Below are 20,181 nucleotides of genomic sequence, written 5' to 3'. Positions count from 1 at the left end.
TGCAAGGGAGCTCTGGGTGAGAGGGAGAGGCCCTCAGATCTTCATCCAGACATGTGCTGCTTTCCCTGCTTCCATTCCACCATCTTTTCAACCACAAGCTTTCCAGCTCCTGCCCATTTCTTACCAGGAACAGCAGACCCTGCCCTCACCACTTCACACTGCACTAGCCAATCCCCCATCCTAAGGAGCCACAGGGGGAAAAGGGACAAGCAGGAGAAGACGGAACAAGCCCAACCCATTTGTGCTGCTGAGACAAAGTTTGGCACAAAGCAATTCTCTCTCACTGACAGAGCAGTGCTGTACAGAAAGAGCAGGGGTAATTAGCTTAATAAATTGTACCTTATTCTATTTAGAGCTGACCTTGGGCTTCCCTGCAAGAGGGGGCACACAAAGGATTTGCAGTGAAAACCCTTAAGGTAGGACAGCCCTTCCTTGGCTAGCAAGTTCCTCTTGCCCTGTGCTTGTTAAACACTAACAGGCTTGTTTTCTAAATTAAAATTTAATCTGAGCTTGGCAAGTGGATAACATGAGACTAATAGAAGCCTTTCACTCAAGGTTACACAGAAAAGATTACGCACAGAAATCAAATTGAAATTTTTCCTACATTAAAAAGACCAAACCAATGACAATTTTTTGTCAAGATGAGAAAGAACAGATCTTTCATGAACTACAAAATTCAGAGATGAAATTTACAGCAGCCACAGTCTCAAAGGAGTAAGAAAGGAACTAAACATGGGAAGAGCACGTGTTTCGGTTTTTTTGGTTTTTTTCTGAAATGCCTGGTAAATGCTGCAAGTTCCACACATTTCAGATTAGAAGCAATTTGTATTTTTTAAAAAATAACAAAGTAGCTAGCTAAGTGCTGGAACATAGTTTACATTGTATTATTGGATTTGGATTACTGCAGAGACAAATCACAGAGCTCACTGGAAGGGATGGGATCCTTCATGGCAACTGCTGGGGTAAGAGAAATCAGCATAAGAACAGCTTCAAGAGCTCTCGGAGCTTTGTTTTCAAGCACATTTTTATACTAATGAGCACCACACATATTGTAGACAGCTGACTAAATTTAAAAAAAAAAGAGATTTTGCCAGTGCCCAGGTGTAAGCAGCCTGCCTGACTAAAGCAGGGGAGATAAGTATCAGTGAGTTATGAAAAATGCCATTACAGCAGGCCAGGAGCAAACAGGCAGAGCACTGGGAGGAACAGAGCTCAATATAGCGTGCAATGACTGTAAGCTTCAGTGCCCACATACTAAGCTTTCTGTACTGTAATGGTCTGATAAATTCATTTTGACCCAGAGACCAGAGATAAATTGTCTTAGTAATACAAACAAACAGCTAAGCAATTAGGGCAAAGTTTTTTGAGAACGTGGTGATAACATCTAGAAGCATTGTTGGGCAAGGGAGAAAAGCAGCCCTGGAGATAGGGGGTTTAATCTGGAGTAAAAGAGAGAGTATAATGGCTTCTCCAAATTGCAGAGCACTAAAAGAAAAAGCAGACAAGCAACTGGCACTGCTATTTGTCTGGCATCTATTTCAGTGTATCCAACCTGAAAAGCAACTTTCATTGTCCCATTTGGAGTTCATCAAGTTTGGCCTATAAAAAAATTTTACATGTGCAGCTGTGAAAGTGTCAGAGCTGAGAAATCCATGAGGAACCATCAGGTTTTATAGAATTGCCATAATTTAAATTTCCTGAGAGTCACTTATTAAAATAGACTTTTCAAGCACAGAGATTAGTGCAGTGGTGAAATTACCAAAGCAGCAATTTCATCAATCAGTTTTAACATGTCAGCCCTATTTAGGCACAGACATATCTAAGTTGCAAAGCAGAACATTGGCTGCAACAATTCCATTACTTCCCAGGCAGAGAAATAGGAGTAATTAATATTTAATCCAAATTGTGTTGATTTATCAAGGAGTGTTTCAGTATTACTTTAAATCAACACAATTAAATGTGGTATAATAAATATAGGTATATATAAATGAGTGAAATTTCAGGTCTAGAATACATTCCTTCAGTTTTGGTAGGGCAACCCAAGGAAATAGCCACGAGAAGATATAAGATGATCTCTCAAATTAATACTAACTTCCATTGTGAACATCTTGCACACAATAAGAGAGTTTTAACAGAGATGCCTGCTCATTGCAAAGCATCTAAATTTTATTTTAGACAAAAAGAAATATGGAGGAGATACATTCACATTGTACTTTTACTGCAGCTGAGTGACCAGTTTTCTCAGTATTCACTGAAGGATGAGAATTGGTATTGTTTTTAAACACACAACAAAGATGTAAATGGCATTTGCTTTACTAAATAAAATCTTACAAGGGGAAAAGTTGTTTTCTTTAAAGTGTATTTTAGGAAAAAAAGAATTTAAAAAAAAAACAGTAAGACACAAACATTCATGAGAAGTATTTTTGGAGCTGCCATAAACAATCCATAGCCCTAAGTCCATCCCATAGAACAGAAGCAGCTCCAGTAACTCAGCCATGCCATGTGAATTCCAGTATCCCTTAATGCACTGAAAGCAAGCGTGTCTTGCTTCATTGGGTACTGTGTTGCACTATACAAAAGTCTATAAAAGCCACCTGAATGAAATGAACAATTATTTATATTTCAGTAAGGAAAGGCACTTGACCAGTAAATACAGAATAAGACTGTACAGAGATTGGCAAATAAAGGAAGACTGCAACACTTCGTGATAAACACCAAATTAACACTTAAAAAACACAGAAAAAAAGACTTCCTTCTTTTATCTTAAGTGGACAGTCTACATGCTTCCTGGTTATAAACACAGTCATAACTCCAAATTGTTTGTCTAAACTCCACTGTGAAACATCATAACCAAATTATGCCATTTCAATTTATGATCAATGTATTATTGCTCAGGTCATTTTGAAAGTTTCAAAGTAGATTTTCATAATATTGGTAAGGATGAATTACTAAAGAAATTACCCATAAATCACATTTTCTAACTACAGGACTGCTCCTGACATGTCTAATAAAGTTTTATTTCCTATCTTTTTTTGTCCTCTAATGCACCCATCACAACTTGTCACTTAACCACACTGACCTCTCTTAACTTTCACTTACAGTTTCTCTATTTTTTTCCCTGCTTGATACCGCCCCAGAAATTAAGTCTGTAGAAACAGCACATTAGACAGGCATGCCACCTCTTCAGAAAGGCTGTAAGGATTAGAAGTGACTCTCTCAAGTGGAAGGCAGGATGCTGGCTTGCAGGGCTGCTGTCTATGCTCAGAAGGACAGCAGGGTAACACTCAGCTGTTAAAGTAAAATTAAAGCTTCCTGCCTTAGAAAGAATAATAGGTTTTTATCTCAGCTCTCCCCTCCACAAGTTCTAGCCAAAAAAAAAAATGATGTCTTCATGCCTTCAAGCTTTTTTCCCTCCTTTTTTGGCCCTCATTGCCTCTACAGTCCCTGTTATGCAGGGATGGGCTTTTGGTTGGCATGAGAGAGGGGCTGCTTTGGTCACAGGAGCAGCCCAAGGAAGCAGCCACGGAAGGAAAGGGGAAGGACAGCTGGTACATACAATTTCTAAAGTATTTTTTGTGTTAAAACACACCCTGTGGTTTACAGATGGAGCTCACCCATCTCAGCAATGAGCTGAATGTTTAGGCTGCAGACACCATGGATTCCTATCCCTGCTTCTCCTTTGTCTCAGTGTATTTTACACAAACAGAACACAACCAAGTGCCTATGACCGGAACAGGCATGGTTCATGCACATCCAATTTCATCTCACAGAACTGCTAAAACACAAAGTACTGCAAAACCACCAGATCAGGGGAAATGGCAACATGCACTTGGTTATTTCTACGTAAGGGACAGAGTCACACTTCTCTGTGGTAAGGGACAGAATCACACTTCTCTGTGCAGTGCACACACCACGCTTTTCCCACCAAGGTCTTGCATCCTCCCCAAAACACAAGTGCCACACTTCTATTTTGCCGGGCATTGGGGTGGTCTGATACGAAGGGTTGCACTGTCACCTTCAGCAAACAACACCCTTCTCATGTTGTGTTTTTCCAAACTTTCATCACAGCTCCACATAGAGACACATATGATATTGTCACATGCCATGGAGTCTGGAAATTACAATTGAATTACAATAATATTTAACTAAAACCTTGACAAATTCTGACATCCAGACAAAGCCCTGATAACGTGATCCCCCCTTCCCTGGCTTTCTCCTCACACTACAGACAAGAGGTGCCAGTAATGGAGACCAGAAATCCAATCCAGCTCCTTGCACCCCTTTCAATAACAAATGTCAGAGCTGCCTTTTTCTATTTTCTGACTTGCTACTGAGATAAATAATTTTTGTGCAAAGCAAAGCCACAAAGGTGAGTCTTTAATGTCATCTAGAAACAGATGCATTCTTGGTAAAATGTTTTCATGACAGATATTTGCAGCCATAAATCCCAGAAGCATCACTTCACACCCCTGCCATGAAAAAAAATTTCTATTCACACTTTAAAATTCTGTGAAATTATTAGAAAACTCATTAAGGAGGAAAACCAAATAAATTATAGAAAATGTTTTGTAGAAGCTTCTGTTTACAAAGCAATTTTTTATGTTGCACTTTTCCATCAGATCTGGAAATTTTGCTGCATAGAGGTTTACATAATAATATGCATTCAGTTATATTTTGACAGCCTTCAGTAGGCTGTTACAATAGTTTGTTTTCCAGAAAAGAAAGTCTAAGCACCACACCAAGCTGAGCCTTTGGGGGTTGGTTAAATTTCTCATTAAACTGATGTTTAATATAGCAGGGGTCTTTCTTAGTGTGGCAACTTGCCAATTCAACATCGGGGAAATTCAGATGCAGATAAATTAAGTTTATAAGTAAGCTTGCTGAAATGACAAATGGGATTTGGAAAGCTGAAATGGAGTTTCTGTTTCTCCTGTGTTGTAGGGCAGTGCCCTCCACTGGCCAAATGCTCTCACTTATTGAATAAAAGAGCAAAAATTCACTGTGACTCCAGAATAAATCCTCAAAAATACCTCCAAACCCCCTCAGCATCAGTGTCAAATTCTTATAAAAGGTTATTGCATAATGGCACCAATTTATACTAATGCCAGCCTTGCTTTCATATTACATGGTAATAAAAATACTTTGGGTGCTGAAATAAATCCCAAGGCAGCCCTTTTAAAGAGTTTCAAATTAGAAGTGACAAGACAAAAATGGGTAGTGCTAAAAAGTGTAATTTAACACAAGACCATACAGTGGTAAAAAGCATAGAACAGATTAGCAATTACTACTGTCTGTTACATTTTCACTATTTTACATCACTTTTTTCTGTTCTGAAGTGACAGATGATCATGAAAATCCCTCTTTGAAGCAATTAATAATGTTTTTGAGTGCCATGCTGACAGAACTAGTTGCATCAGTAATACCTACGTTCCATGTAATTGAGAGTGGGAATTAGTAAGTGTCAAAGGCCAACAGACAATGAGAAACCTCAAAAAAAGATGGATATAGATGTATGAACTCATGGCACTGTGGGTTACCCCAGGGACCCTATTTTAGTAATAAAAGTGTTATTAATGAATTTATAATCGATTCAATTATCCTACACAAGATCACTATCCAATTACCAGATTATATGATATATCATATATTCATTGAGATAGAGTTGCTGGTGGGAAGGTGAACTGTTTCTTTAATGAGATTAAAAGCAATAAGCTATGGGAGGAAGTTATGACAAAAACACAAAGATAAATGGAGCTGGTAGAGATAGACTAAAGCCATAGAAAGACCAAAAATATGCTTGGTGCTACAAGCTGCACACTTAGATTTGCAAGCAGAGACAAAGAAATGCAAAAAATGTTCTTAAGACCCAGATAAAACCTTCCCTACCATCTACAGATAGTGGAAGGCTGAAAGTCAGAAGATGAGTTTAACATCCTTTTATTCAAGGGCTTAACAATGTCCATTTTCTTTAATAGCACCTAATGTAAGCTTTAACACCTAGCAGAAGTTTTACCATTTGTCCCATTCACTTTGTATAAAATGTCTGTGTTAGTGGGCAATGAAGGAAATTAGTCATATTTCATATCTACCAATCAGATGATAACCTATTTCCTCTAAAAAAAAACCAAAACAAACCAACCAAACCAAAACAGGAAAAAAAACCCCAACACTGTTCCTAAACTTGTTTTTAAAGAGAAAACGTAGATTCCAAGGCTAACCATGAAGCATCCTCCTTTGAATACAAATTTGATTTTCCACCCAGCACACAGCAGTGCTCAGGGTCCCCCCCCCAGTCTCTGCAGAACCCAGCTCTGGTGAGGTGGGGAGCAGCTGTGGCCTGTCCTTTCAGGCAGTCTGGGGGGAGCACAAACACCCATAGACAGAGAGAACCCAACTCCCCGGCTTCATTGAGCCTCAATCCTTACACAAGGTCCTGGAGATTAATTTGGGATGCTCTTTTTGTATCAGGATTCCCCTGTGATGACACAGAGCAAGGTACTGAGTCACCCTCACCCTCAGGGTCTCAATTCCCCCTGTTAAAAGAGGTTTTACATCCATTGCCTCACCTCAGGTCTACCTTTTCACCTCTCCTCAGGGTTCCCTTGATCATTTAATAACCACATTTTAATGCTGCCTTTTTCTGCTATTCTTTTGTAGGGGAAATCTCCCTTGTACAATCTAAGAGCCAGTTTTGTGCTATGAGCTTGAAATAAAAAAACCTGGAGGAGGTGAGAACAGTGGATATCAGGTTGCTTCCACATTCAGGTCTGTGCTTCTGTTACATTACTTTAAGACCTCAAACTGAAGCACTGAGCCATTTTCACAGCCACAGCCCACACACTCATACACAGGAATGCAACACAAGTACCTTCATGCTTTCTAAATCTCTGCACAGAACTGTTTTAACCAGGATTGGACTAAACCCATGGTTCCTAAGAACAGCTTGACTCTGCTGTGGACAGAGCTGTTGGAACCCTGGAAACCGAGAATTTTAGGCTTTCTGTGCTGACAGGCACTGACCCCCAAGAAAAACCTGCTTTTGACTTGAAGCTGTGAAAAAGGCTTCCAAAACTGAAGGACAGAAGTGGGATCATGAGTATGTAGTTTGACACATGGGGAAAACTTAGAATTCAATAGTAATATATACATAGCAAGATGGAGGTTTTAGGGTGGAGGTTTCCTTCTTCTTCATGAGTCTGGGTGATCTTGTTCAATTGGATAGAAAATTCTGCGTTGTGGGTCATGAGTGGTTCATTATGGGGTTAAAAGTAAAAATAATTTAGGTGTCCTTTCTTAATTGGACAGTTGCCCTTAAAAGGCCTCACAGAGAGAGAAATACATCTCCATTTTTAGCTTGTTAGCCTGAAGTGCTGTAGAACTCACTGTAATATAGATAAGAATTAATAAACATCTGAGTCTGAACAAGAAATACCATCTCTTGAGCATTTAATCCCAACCATGGCAAAAAGAAGATCAAGCATGATACAGCCTCAGAAAGAAGAGCAACTACAGCTCTTGCTCTCAGCCCACAAAAAGTAATGAAGCCCCAGCTTCCCTGTGGGGAGCAGGTGGAGTTCTCAGCTCCTGGCAGCCTGTTCCAGATGAGGAGCTGCTGCTCAGCTGTCCCCTGGGAGCAGCCAGCTCTGGCCATGGGCACCGTGTGTACATCTCCCACAGATGAGAGGTGCACAGATGCACATCTCTCACCCTGCCAGAGGTTTCCAGCGGTGCTGAGCTGCAGCCCTGCCCTGCTCCCCACCAGGGACCAGCTGACATTCACCTCCGTGTCACCTCAGCCAGCCACAAAATGCACACTCAACCGCAGCTGCTTAACCATGCTGACATATAGAATTTCCAACTTTTGCTTTTCTTTACAGTGAAAAGAGCTTTAGACACCACAGCTTCAAACCACAGAGCTCTGAAAAACAAAAACAGGATGTCTGCCTCTAAAGCTGCTGCTGTGTATATTCTTCCTGAGGTTGGGAGATCTGGGACCAGGTTGGTGTAATCTTTCAGTGCAGTCCATTGGCCAAATTCTCTATTTCCTGATGGAAGGTTAACTCCGGTGTGTATGACAGAAAATGTTGTCATGGTCAAGGGTTCATGTCATCACAATAAAAACAGAACCAGCTGGAGATTAAAAAAAAATTAAAATATTAAGTCTTAAAGTTATTGGGTTCTCCTTTACTCTTGCAAAACTCCAGTAATGCACAGATGGAGTTCCCTTCTGAATGTTCATCAGAGAATTTGAAATACTAGGTGAGCAATTGCATCAGCCAGTGAGGCAGTCCAAACATTTCTTGCTAAAAATAGAACTACTCATCAACTGATTGAAATTAATATACTTCTTTAATCTGTCAGAATTGATTAATCTCTAACATCATTTTTATTCAAATTTGGACACCTCAGAAGCAGCCATTATAAACCAGCAGAGTTCTACTCAGGTCAGGAGCACACAGGATTTTTGACAGAGATACTCTGCAAGAACTTCAGGGAGCCACAGGGTTATCAACTGAATGTGATGCTTCTGTCCACTGGCTCAGGAGTTGCTCACATTTGTGCAGAGACCACCAGAAACAAACATCATCCCAGCAATGGATCCAAAGTAGCTGTGTTTCTACAGAAAAATGAGCAAGCTCCATTTTCCAGCTTGCTGCTTGATTTTACTGACAGCTTCTACCAGGGCAGCTTAGCTTCTCCAGGTTTGCATGGACCACTCAAATCAGAATTCCACTGGTGGATGCATCCACCACTGAGACCTGGGCGGTGCTGCAACACATTGAACTGGTTTGCTTTCAGTCAAATATCACCTTAAACAGTACTATCAGCAGTTTTCAAGCAGCGTGGTGCTTGCTTGGCCAAACCCACCTGAGTTACTGCGATGTGAATCTACTATACACGTTCATATTGATGTGACAGAGGTTTGTCTAAGGCAGTGAGGCTCAAGGGTAGGAAATCTGATTTCCTGGGATATCATTTGCCCTTCCCACACAATGGAGGTAATTTGCAAGAGAGTGTGGCCTGAAGCAAAGCTTATATCATGACAGAGCATCTCTGCAGTCATCCACCCAACGGAGCAGACTTCGCAAGCATCTATTGTTCACTTTACAGAAAACAACCCTCAAAACATTACAGCTGTAGACCAGGCACCATGTTTAATAATCAACACAGGAAGCTTAAAAATGACCAGTTACAGACTTTGAAATAAAGGTTTACTGCAGAAATTTGTAGCTTAAAACACTTGCTGAAGGCAAACAAAACTTCAGGTTTTGGTAGCTCCACAAAGTCAAACTTGAGTTCACAAAGGGAACGTGAAACTGTTATCACTCTAGGATCCTGATATTGAAAGCCAAGTTTTCACTCATTTTGCAAGTTGGGAAGGTTCAATGTGTGTTCATATACACATGCACACACCCTTTTGGTTGATTTTTACCCTTGGAGGCATTTTTTCCTAATCATTGACTGCTTTTATGAGTCTAGGATGAAGATCTGTTGGTCTAACTAAGTGAAAAGCAGAAGCCATGCTGTTTTGGAAAACTCACTAAAGCAAGTGCAGCACACACCAAGACTTACCTGCTTACACTTCTGCCAAAAGATAAGAGAAATAATTACACTGAGTGTATCTAATATTGGTGTATCAGGCAAATGCAGTGTTAATATCTTACTGTTTGCATTGGGATTGGGAGTTGAAACCTGGATCCATAAGGACAACACGTTCTGTGCTTCTCTCATAAAGTTCACAGTTTAAATAAGGAGACACTACATATTTCTGCTCAAGAATCAGGACAAGTCTTAAATGAATGCAACCTACTAAGTAGAAATGTAGACACAGAAAATGAGACAGTGATAGAGGTGAAAGCTGGTATGCTCAGTTTAGAAGCAGAAAACTGGATGAAATGATGACTGTGTTCTTACATGGCACCTTTGTATCTATAATTTCTGGCCTCATGTTTTCTATACATTTGAAGTTTCTTAAAAATATTTAGAAGCTAGAATTTATACATATGTTTTTTATTGTGGAGCTTAGAGTACGAAAATCCTTAATTTAGCGATTTCAGTGGCAAGATCATTCTGTTTCTGTGCTCTCACACAGGAAAAGGAATTAATGATTTCATAGCATATTACTATAAACTAGCACAATACTTTAAATTTCTCCATGTTTTAATTTTTTTCATTTGTGCATTTGATTATCTTTCTGCTACTCCTTATTTTCCCCAACAGGAAGAAACACATTTAAAAGCCAACAGGAACTAAAAATGCAGGTACAGTTTGCCCTACACAATGTAATTCACAATACCACCATTTCTCATGCACTAAACAGTAGAAATAAGATGAGAACTGAGGGGTTCTTCTTCCTCAAACACAAAACCCTCTGCTTGCACTGTTGAATAATAAGAGGGAAAAAGACCAATTTGATAGAATAATTCAGAATTCTCTGATTTGAAAGCAAGGCCAATATTACATGTTGGGGAAATAAAAGGACCAGAGTATCTGGTATGAAAGCACAGTACAGTTACTGTAGGTGTAGCAGACACCTCATCACACATATGAGCTCCCTGGACAAAAAGTAAACATAGGATTTGAAAGAAAACCTCTTAAATGCAATCACATAATAGAATGGAATCACATTGCTTTCAAATTTATCCTGAACACCACTGTGGATATTTTTCTGAAATTGTCTGAAGGCAAGTAACATTTTTTTTTTTCTTTTAACCTCAGATATTTTCTAAAGGGTTTTTCCCATGCCAAGCCCATATTTTCTCTTGGAATGGTGATCTCAGGGGGGTTTTTGACCAACATTACCATAACATCTGAACACCAGCTAGACCTTCATGAGCCTGCTAACTCAGGAGATCTCCTCACCAGCATTATTTGTATCAGTTTCTGATGGGAGATCAAACATTGCTGAGGCATCTGGATGCTCTGGTCCATCCAGACATTCCTCTGTATTTTAATGCTTTACATTTGAAATTTACTCCAGAATCCCCATGTCCAATACTGACATGTATATAAATTACAGGACAAAAGCATGAAGGTTACTCAAGATCCTGCTAAAGCACAATATAGAGTTGTCCTGCATGATTATTTGTCTTAGCAAATGTTTCTGAAAATAAACCAAGTAAAAGCAACAATTCAACAACTGCAGTGAACTCCTTGACAGGGATTTTCTGTCCTGGACAATAATTTCACTTTCATATTTTTGGAACATCACACTTAGAAGTGTGCCTGCTTTATAAAAATATTACATGAGGTAGCCTTTCTATTTTCAGACTGTATCTATAAATGACTATTTCACAGAATTCACAGAATGATTAGGTTGGAAGAGACTTCAAGACCATTGAGTCCAACCCATGCCCTAACACCTCAACTAGACCATGTCACAGAGTGCCACAAACAACCTTTTTTTTAAACACATCCAGGGATGGTGACTCCACCACCTCCCTGTGCAGATCATTCCACTACTTGATCACTCTTTCAGTGAAAAACTTTTTCCTAATATCCAGCCTATACTTCCCTGGGTGTAGCTTAAGGCTGTGCCCTCTGGTTCTGTCAGTGCTGCCTGGAGAAAGAGACCAACCTCACCTGACCACAGCCACCTTTCAGGGAGCTGTAGAGGTCACCTCTGAGTCTCCTTTTCTCCAGGCTGAACAACCCCAGCTCCCTGAGTCATTCCCCATAGGACTTGTGTTCCAAGCTCCTCACCAGTCTTCATTTAAGTGTCCAATCAATTAACATCAGGACTGCTTTAGAGCTTAACTCGATGAGAAGTCTACAACTATAAAACTGTCCGTAAAGCTCACAGCTCTCAGGAACTGTGTCATCTGCCTTAAAAAGCGGGAAAACAAAGATACCAAGACTGCAAGCCACCCATCACAGGGCAGTGCTGTTTTTCCAAGCATCTGACTAGTTCCACCAAACTTTAGGCTAAACATGCCTTTCGTAGGAAATGTTCACATTTAGTTAAACAAGACCAAACTCACAATCACTTCAAGTGCAGCCACCCAGCCTAAGAACAGCTCTCACTCAGTGACAGGGGTCCCTCATTATCAATGAGCATGTATGTGATCAGTAAAGGCTCTGCTGCTCACTCACTGTGCCACGTCGGATGCTGCTGGCAGCAGGGACTCCTCGGCTCCCAGGTCGATGTCATCAGTGAAGCTGTTGGCCCGTGACATGTCTGGGGTGTGCCCTTCCGAGCGTCTTCTCACTGCACAAATGGTTCAAAGAGATCATAATACGTTAGGGGAGACAAATCCACAACTCTTGCCACAGCTCATACATAGTTCAAACACAAGGAACCTCTTACAAGAAAGGTTTGTCTTCTTAAGGGCTGGCTCAAATTCACCACATCTGCAATATTAATGTGGGCACGACAATACAAACTATCAGATTTCCATTCCCTCACTCAACACTACTTGATATGTCTGCTGTAATCCTTCAAAACTATTATTTAAAATGCTACTGTAAGACAAATTGAATACTTGAAACCAAAGTGCTTTCTGGTCACTATAACCACCAGTGTTCCAAATTTTCCCCATGAACCAGAAGCCTCAGGTGGTTGGATGCAGTTGGCACTGCAGGATAACCACGGTGGATTCAAGCTCATGTTCCAAGTGTTACAAAGGTACAAATTTCATTGCAGATTTGGAAAACATATAATGGCCAAATAATGAAGGAGTTTGCTAAGACACTACAAAAATCAGAGAAGTGCAGCTAGCCCTGTAAGTGGTAAAATCAAATTTTTTCTAAAGATCTACCCTTAAAACTAATTTCCATTCAATGTAGGGCTGACTTCATCATAAATGTGCAGTGTACATGTACCTGCCTAAGTTCAGATGCATTGGTATTAAAAAGCAATTTCTGATGCAAATTCTCTTCAATATTTTTTTCCTACATAAACTTGGTTCAAAAGCTAAAAAGTATATCTAGATAAAAAATGCTGGGATTTAAAAACAATTTCATTCATTGCTTTTAAATCCTAACAGGTTCTAAGGAAGCCACCTATAAACTTTAATTCTGATAATCCTCGAAAACTTGGCACATGAGCTGATAGTCTAACTTTGAAAATGGATAGGATGACACATAGATTCAAGGGAGGAAAAAAGTGTGCGTGGGTGAATCACTAAAATTAAGCATCATAACAAGTAAAGACTAAATAGTGTCACTGGCATATGCTGTTATAACAGCCCATGTAACAGAAATAAGAAACCTTGCCTCCTAGCAAATTACATTGTTGAAATATCCAATTAATTCCAGAACAACACTTTAGCTGGATTGCATTCAAATTCAAGGTAAATACTAAAAAGGCTACAACACCAGAACTTACTACTAGAAGAGCCATAATCCAAATGGTAAGGAATAAAAATGAAGTCTATGGACTAGAATTATCAAATAGTGTAACTGAACACTGACAAAGGACATAAAATGACAAAGCTGATTTATTTATTTCTGCTGCATTTAATCACAAATAAACTATGTGTTTCCAGGGGAAACCCAAATCTTCCTGGCACTGGGAGCATGAACTTCTGTGCTCTCCCAGCACTACTGAAACACTTTGGCTGTTCTGGAGGAGCTTTATTTTGTGAGACCTGCCAGTTCTGCATTTGTTCTGATTAGGCATTTTTCCTTTAAGAGAACTATGTGGCCTCATAATTTGCCAAAGTCTTGAAACACACAGATCTAATATTTGAAGTATGGCTTTGGGAAGCACCAATCTCTGAACAAGTAACATGGCACATGATCACATCTGCAAAATTCAGCTGGGGGAGGTTTGGCTTCAGCTACGGGAAGGTTTTCCTCACAGGAACTTCGCTAAACTTGGGAGCGGGCCAAGGCAGAGTTAAATCACTGTGCCCAAATAAGGCACATCAGATTAACAGGAAAACTGCATTGCTATCAATTCCTACTCCACCATGAACTGCTGGAAGGGTCAGAGCAGGGCCTGGTTAACTCATGGCAGCTGTCTCCTTCACAGAACTGCATAGATACTAAAGTTACTGCAATGCATTTGTCATGAGAAGCCATAGGATTATATTTTAGCCCTGTCGTTTTAGGGGTTTGGTCTATTATTGCTTCATCAAACTCCTGTCTGACTCCTCATACCACTCTTTGCAATCTGCATCCAGGTACTCCTAAAAAACTCAGAAAGTCCTAATTGTTTCAATTTGGATGGTTAACTCCTTTTCTGAGAAGTGTTCCCTACTGCAATGTGCTTCTCAACACGGTGGCTCTGAGCAAAAGGGAAGAACAGCAAGAGCCAGTTCCAAAACCTTCTCTTCCTCACGATTCCCATGTGCTGAGCAGCTCCTGCAAAGTGCACCTGGAGCCTGCTCCCTGACCAGGGATGGGGGAAGCTCATCCTGGGATTTAACAGCCTCTGCTTGGTTACCTACACAAACAGGACAAGCTTCTGTTGTGTCATTACCTAAGGCAAAAGCACCCAAATTTTCCCTTTGGTGAGGACTGCTGTGATTATCTGTGGCAGTCTCATTCCACAAGGAGGGCACATTTCATTCCTGCAAGTGTTTGGAAAAAGACAATGATGTGATTATGTATTCTACGCAAACAGGAGTCGTGCAACACATACTCCATAGTTGATTTTATCAGCTGAATGGAACTTGTGTATTTCATAAAATTAAGTATTTGGGTCACATCTCAGAGATTGCCTCACTGCTTCCACTCTGCCCTCCCATGCTTCCATGGTCAGATCCATGGACAGAACAATTTTTGCCATTTTGGTTGCAGAATAAGTTTATTTCAAAAGTATTAAGATAAAAAAAGAGCTGCTCACAGAAGTGCTGCTCTAATATATCAAGTTAAAACAGAAATCACAGCTCTGAGGCTCATCATATTTGGGTGGTGATAATATCAGATTCCCTACTACTCTCATAGCCACCTGAATCAAATCAAAGTATTAGTTTTGGGAACCATTAAAGCTATCACCAGAGAATACTTATTTTATCCATGCAATCTGAATAAAAGTTGTTTAATACTGATTTCTCTTCATGCTTTTAGAACCCATTAATTCTACATGTTTCTGCTTTAAAATATTAATACATTAATAATGTGTTCTGGTCCCTAAATGAATGCTAAGGGTATATGCACTTAATGCATGGTATTTTCTTTATATTATTATTTAAATATTTCCTTTAAGTGACTGTCAGAATTGTGAGCAATTATTTTCTTATTCAAAACACTCTTTCTGGAACCAACTCAGTTTTTGCAGTTAACTCACTTTCCTTGAACTTCCAAAACCCATTTAGACAACAATGTTCAGTCATAAATCAAAATTCCAAAAAAATCACACTAAGAAGAACAACTTCTTTTTAAATGTCAATAAGTCATAAGCTCCTGAGCAATAAAGTAATTCATAATAATCATTCATGATAGTGCTTTCACTTTGAGGAAATGTGGAACATTATAATACATCGAACACATGACAGTGATGTTTTCCAGAAATAAAACTCAAAGTTATAAGGCCCAGCTACTACAGATGGTAGTTTGTAGCAACTGCAGCTCAAGCCAGAATAACTCTGTCTTCCCTCTCTATATTTATTTTCATAAAATTTCCTTGTCCAAACTGACTTTATGGGAATTAATGCCCTACATTTGATGCTGCAGAGTATTAAGCAGGGGAAGCAAGGAAATATGAAGAGGCAAAAGAAGAGGAGCCATCCATCCCTACCATGTGTTACCACTCAGAGTACGAAGCAGCTATATTGGTTTCATCATAAAATATACAATACTTTATGAGCATAAAAATTTGAAAGTAGCAAATTGAAAATACAGCCTAGTATCTACTACAGCACAACAAATTCCAGGGGATGCCATAGACCCAGGGATCCCTGAAACAGAGCAACTGATAAAACAACAAAAAAAGAGTTAAGTTTCACATATCTTTGCTTTTAATTTGAATTTAAAACTGTGAAGTCATAAAATAAACACATCAAAACATAATTCCGATATCTTTTGTAATGCTGTTTGGTTTTATCTTCTTATCTGTATTACACTAACTTCTGTCTTACTAACTTCTGTCTTTGCATTATGGGGGAAAGGCAAGCTCTCAAATTACAAATGCAAAAGAAAACATGACTGCACTATTGTGGTCATTCTCAAACAGCCAATGCCTATCAACAGCAGGACAAAATAACAAGGAAGACGTTGCACTACCCTCTTCTCAGATAAAGAAGGTGAAAAAACCAGAAAAAGTAGGTCCCTGTTTCTTCAGTGCCACTGTCTCCTCATCACTTTTAGAGCAGCTGTTACAACCCTCTCTCCCATAATTCCGGGTTGCTCTACTCAATATCATCAAAACATAGGACATAAACATATGGTTTAATTTCATATGTGAGGCTGCATCTTGACAGAAAATCCTGGGATAATCACACTTCCTTTATCTGCAGAGATGAACTGCCTGTGAGATCCCACTATTAGGTCTTGTCTACTTTCCTGTGTCGAACTTGTATCACCTCACTTAAAAACACTTTGTATTTGTAAAGCTGCATAGAAGAAAACTGGCTTGGGACTGAGACTAGGACATCTCCAAATCCTTACTTTCCTCAGTAAAAAGGAAAGTCAATAGCTTATGAAAACCTGGAAGTGTCTGACACCCCAAAACCAACCTGCTTTAAACTTGTTTTTAGTATCATTCATCTCAGCAGGTAAATGGTATTCAAGCTCCTCTGAGGAGTCACGTTGGAATAATACAGCAAAAATATAATTAGCACGGATTAAGTAATTTCTTTACCAAAATAAGAGCTTTTCTTCATTACTGTGTGAAGTTACAGTGGTATCAGAAGTGTACTCATTACTACTCCAAATAAAGATATTTTTACTTTAGTTTTATGTAAAACTAACAAATCTGAGCATCTGAAGCTGTGATTTTCCATCCTTACTGCACACTCAAATGTAAGTCATCTGCAAATGCCACATACTCACATTGTCCCATACACAACTCCTAGAGCTACAAATACAGTTTAAAAAGCTCAGGCTACTTTCTGTACCTAATTTTAGGCAGCTAAATTAATATCACCATTCAAGATGTGGCTGATTTAAATTCAGGGCAATGTACAAGAATTGCATTTTACCCCCAAAAGACCTGCAGAATCACACCAAAATTAAGTACGCAGTGGTTTGCAAGCAGAACAGAAATAAAAGATCTGAAAAGGTGGATTGAGGAATGAGAATAAATTTGTATTTGCTGCAGACACATTGCTAACTCCATGCAAAAAGTGCTGAGCACTCTTCCTGCTGTAGTTACAGATTGGGCTGCAAGTGTTTCAGATAAACTTCAACATCTGGTTTCCTGTGTATCTGATTTGAAACAATCAGCACTCAAAATGCACTAATGCTGTCTTTGTTTGTTGTACATTCTTTTGTTTAGATAAGCCTGCAGGCCAAATTACACACTGCCTTACTGCCCCTGGAACTCAATCACTCATTACAGGGCTGATGGGACAACAGAGGGATGTAAATGAATACCAACACATTACTGAAAATCACAAGGGCATGTAGCACTGGGAAAAGGCACGTAGTGCTGGAAAGCAGCAGAGAAAAACAATTAAACATACTCTCGAATGCACATGAGGATGTGTTATCTACCCAGCTGCCTGAACATCCTTTTCAGACCTAGCAAACAAGAAGGATGTAACATTCACCAAACAAAAACCCAACAAAAACCAAAAAACCAACAAACAAAACTGGCAACAGAAAAAACCCCAACAAACTCCAAACATTTTCTACAGCATCATAAATACGTCTACTATAGAAGGCATATTTCAAAATCAACTTCTTTAAATGCATCATAGCAGCCTAAAACATTTAGAAGAATATTTTGCATGAAATAACTTGTAGAGTAATCAAGTTTTCATTCTCCCAATGTCCAACGCTTAGCACTCTCTGACAAGCAGTTTTGTTGACAGACTCAGAAAGTGGTCAGGGACCAAGTGCACAAACAGCTGCAAGGATCTCCTCATACACAGAAAGGAGCTGGAGATTACTGGAGCCCGGGAGAGAACCCTGCAGTGCTGGTGCCCCTCACTATCTGTTCAGGGACCGAGCTGTGATCTCCATGGGCTCAGCCCAGCCCCTTTCACACCCAGCAAGCACAGATTTTTCCTTGCCGATTTAATCCAAAAAGCATTTTTAGATGTCTAGTGACTGTGCTGTGATAAAAGCATTCATAAAACATGGAACTAAAGCTACCAATCTAGATACTTTAACTTTTATATTTCTGCTTGTGTTATACTCATGACCCATTTTCAGTTTTCTTTATGGGAACGGTTCACAATAAAAAGGATGGAGCTTGGAGCACCCTGGGCTAGTCAAAGATGACCCTGCCCATGGCAGGAGCTGGAACTGGATGATCTTTAAGGTCCCTTCCAATCCAAAGCATTTGGGACCTTCTAGTCCATTCAGCCAAGTAAGATGGAAGGCAAAAGGTTTGTTGTAAGAAGTAGAAGCTTTCCATATGCATGGAAAAAGATCTGTGGCTGGCAAGAGTTCCACTTACTCCTGAAATGCCATGTGCTATCCCTTCTCCTTCAAGAGGGAGAAGTATCCAGGCAGTTGGACCACATACACTCTACAGCCATGCAGTAAGTATTCAGATTATTGCCCAGCATGCACTACAAAATCATGGTTTAGCTTGGAAGGGCCCCAGAACAAGGAAGACAGGCAGCCCATAGCTGAATCCTACAGGGGTTTCTCATTCTCAATCCAAATCACAGAAACCTCCCATCTCTTAAAATACAGGGTCAACTTTGTTTTAACATTTCCTCTCTCCTGGGCTTTGTTCCTGAAATAAAGTACTGCCTTTTTAAATTTTTTTCCCCCCTTATGAAGGCTCTTCAAAAGATACACAAAAATAGTTGACTTCAAAACTCATTCAAGTCTGTGTGGCTGATATGGAGGGTATTCGTGGGTAAGGTTTGACAAAGAGGTTGAAAAACACATTTTCTTTGTTGGCTGGAGAAGGGAAACATCAGAGAGACCCACTGAGTGAATTGCACAGTATAACTCAATTAATTAATATATTAATTAATTATTTATTTTTACTTAATTGTTAATTAATTTTATTAATATTTTAATTAGTAATTAACATATTAATTAATAGCCACAGCAGGAGGATTATGAAAGCAGGAAAAAACCACAGAAATGAGCTGCTTCTCATGATCACCTGAGGTCCAAATGCTGCCACAGCTGGTCCACAAGGAATGTGACCAGGACACCCTTGAGAAAGCATCAAGCAGGACAAGCTGTATTCAAATGATGCCAAGAGAGCAAAGCTTCTCAATATTCTACAGCAAACTATTTTGACAAGCATTTCTTTATTCTCATAAGACCGAGTCCGTTTCTTTTGCTTATCTGACACGATCCTTGTGCCCACAACTATTTTTAACATGTTTTTGAGCTGGCGATACCATCTACACCTTGTGAATATGTTCAGAGATCAGCACTTCAAGACCAAATTCAAGTCACCAATACTGATACATTTAACTTTTTAAGGCTGGAAATACTTGACTGTTCATTCAGTTGTTCTGAAGAACAAAATGTACAGCAGTAACAGCAAAGAAAAATAAGACAAAAATAGCTTTGAAAGTGATCCTTCTTCACTGCTAGCCTTTTTTTTCTTTAAGGGACAAGAAGAACTTGACCTTAAACTGAAACAATTAATAGTCAGTGAAATGTAATTTGGCAGCTTGTTAGCTCTGCAGGGAGAGCTCTTAACACATACAAACTCTTAGAATTACACATAGGGAATGTATCATGTAATATAAATATATAGAGTTACATTCCATTATAGGATTCAAAACTGCCATTATAGTAAAAGTATTTATTTTAACAAGGAAGTACAGCTTTAGTGTGGCTATTAAAGAAAATAAACCAGTCTGAAAACATTTTTATTTTTCATGACTGTGAATGGTCAAAGCATACAAACTGCAGTGAGAGTAAAACCAGAGACATCTTCTGAATTGTTGTCAATGTTTTGGCTCTCAAGAACACAAAACCCAATTACTGTAATTACAGTGAAATATCCCACAATTATTTGCTGGTCTTATAGAGTTCTTGCCCTCCCACAACTGAGTCCTTGTAGAACAATTTCCTTATTTATTAGTGTTAATCATTGTTGCAGCAGACCACTCATTAGGGGTAGAAATGAGCCAAGACACAGATTCATTT

General features: G+C 39.3%; 1 protein-coding gene across 1 annotated transcript in view; it reads right to left on the bottom strand.

Moving 5' to 3' along the window:
• Nucleotides 1-11,753: 11,753 nt before the first annotated feature.
• The window catches only part of LOC116995621 (potassium voltage-gated channel subfamily KQT member 1-like), a 74,569-nt gene continuing 66,141 nt past the window's right edge, over nt 11,754-20,181 (bottom strand). The window contains exons 11-12 of the mRNA XM_033058476.1: nt 12,094-12,208; nt 11,754-11,826 (exon numbers count right to left, since the gene is read on the bottom strand). Of these exons, the coding sequence (XP_032914367.1) occupies nt 11,754-11,826; nt 12,094-12,208 (188 nt within the window). The remainder of the gene's footprint in view (nt 11,827-12,093; nt 12,209-20,181) is intronic.

The sequence above is a fragment of the Catharus ustulatus genome, chromosome 4, assembly GCF_009819885.2.
Source record: "Catharus ustulatus isolate bCatUst1 chromosome 4, bCatUst1.pri.v2, whole genome shotgun sequence".
Lineage (NCBI taxonomy): Eukaryota > Metazoa > Chordata > Aves > Passeriformes > Turdidae > Catharus > Catharus ustulatus.
This window is presented reverse-complemented; position numbering and strand designations above follow the sequence as displayed.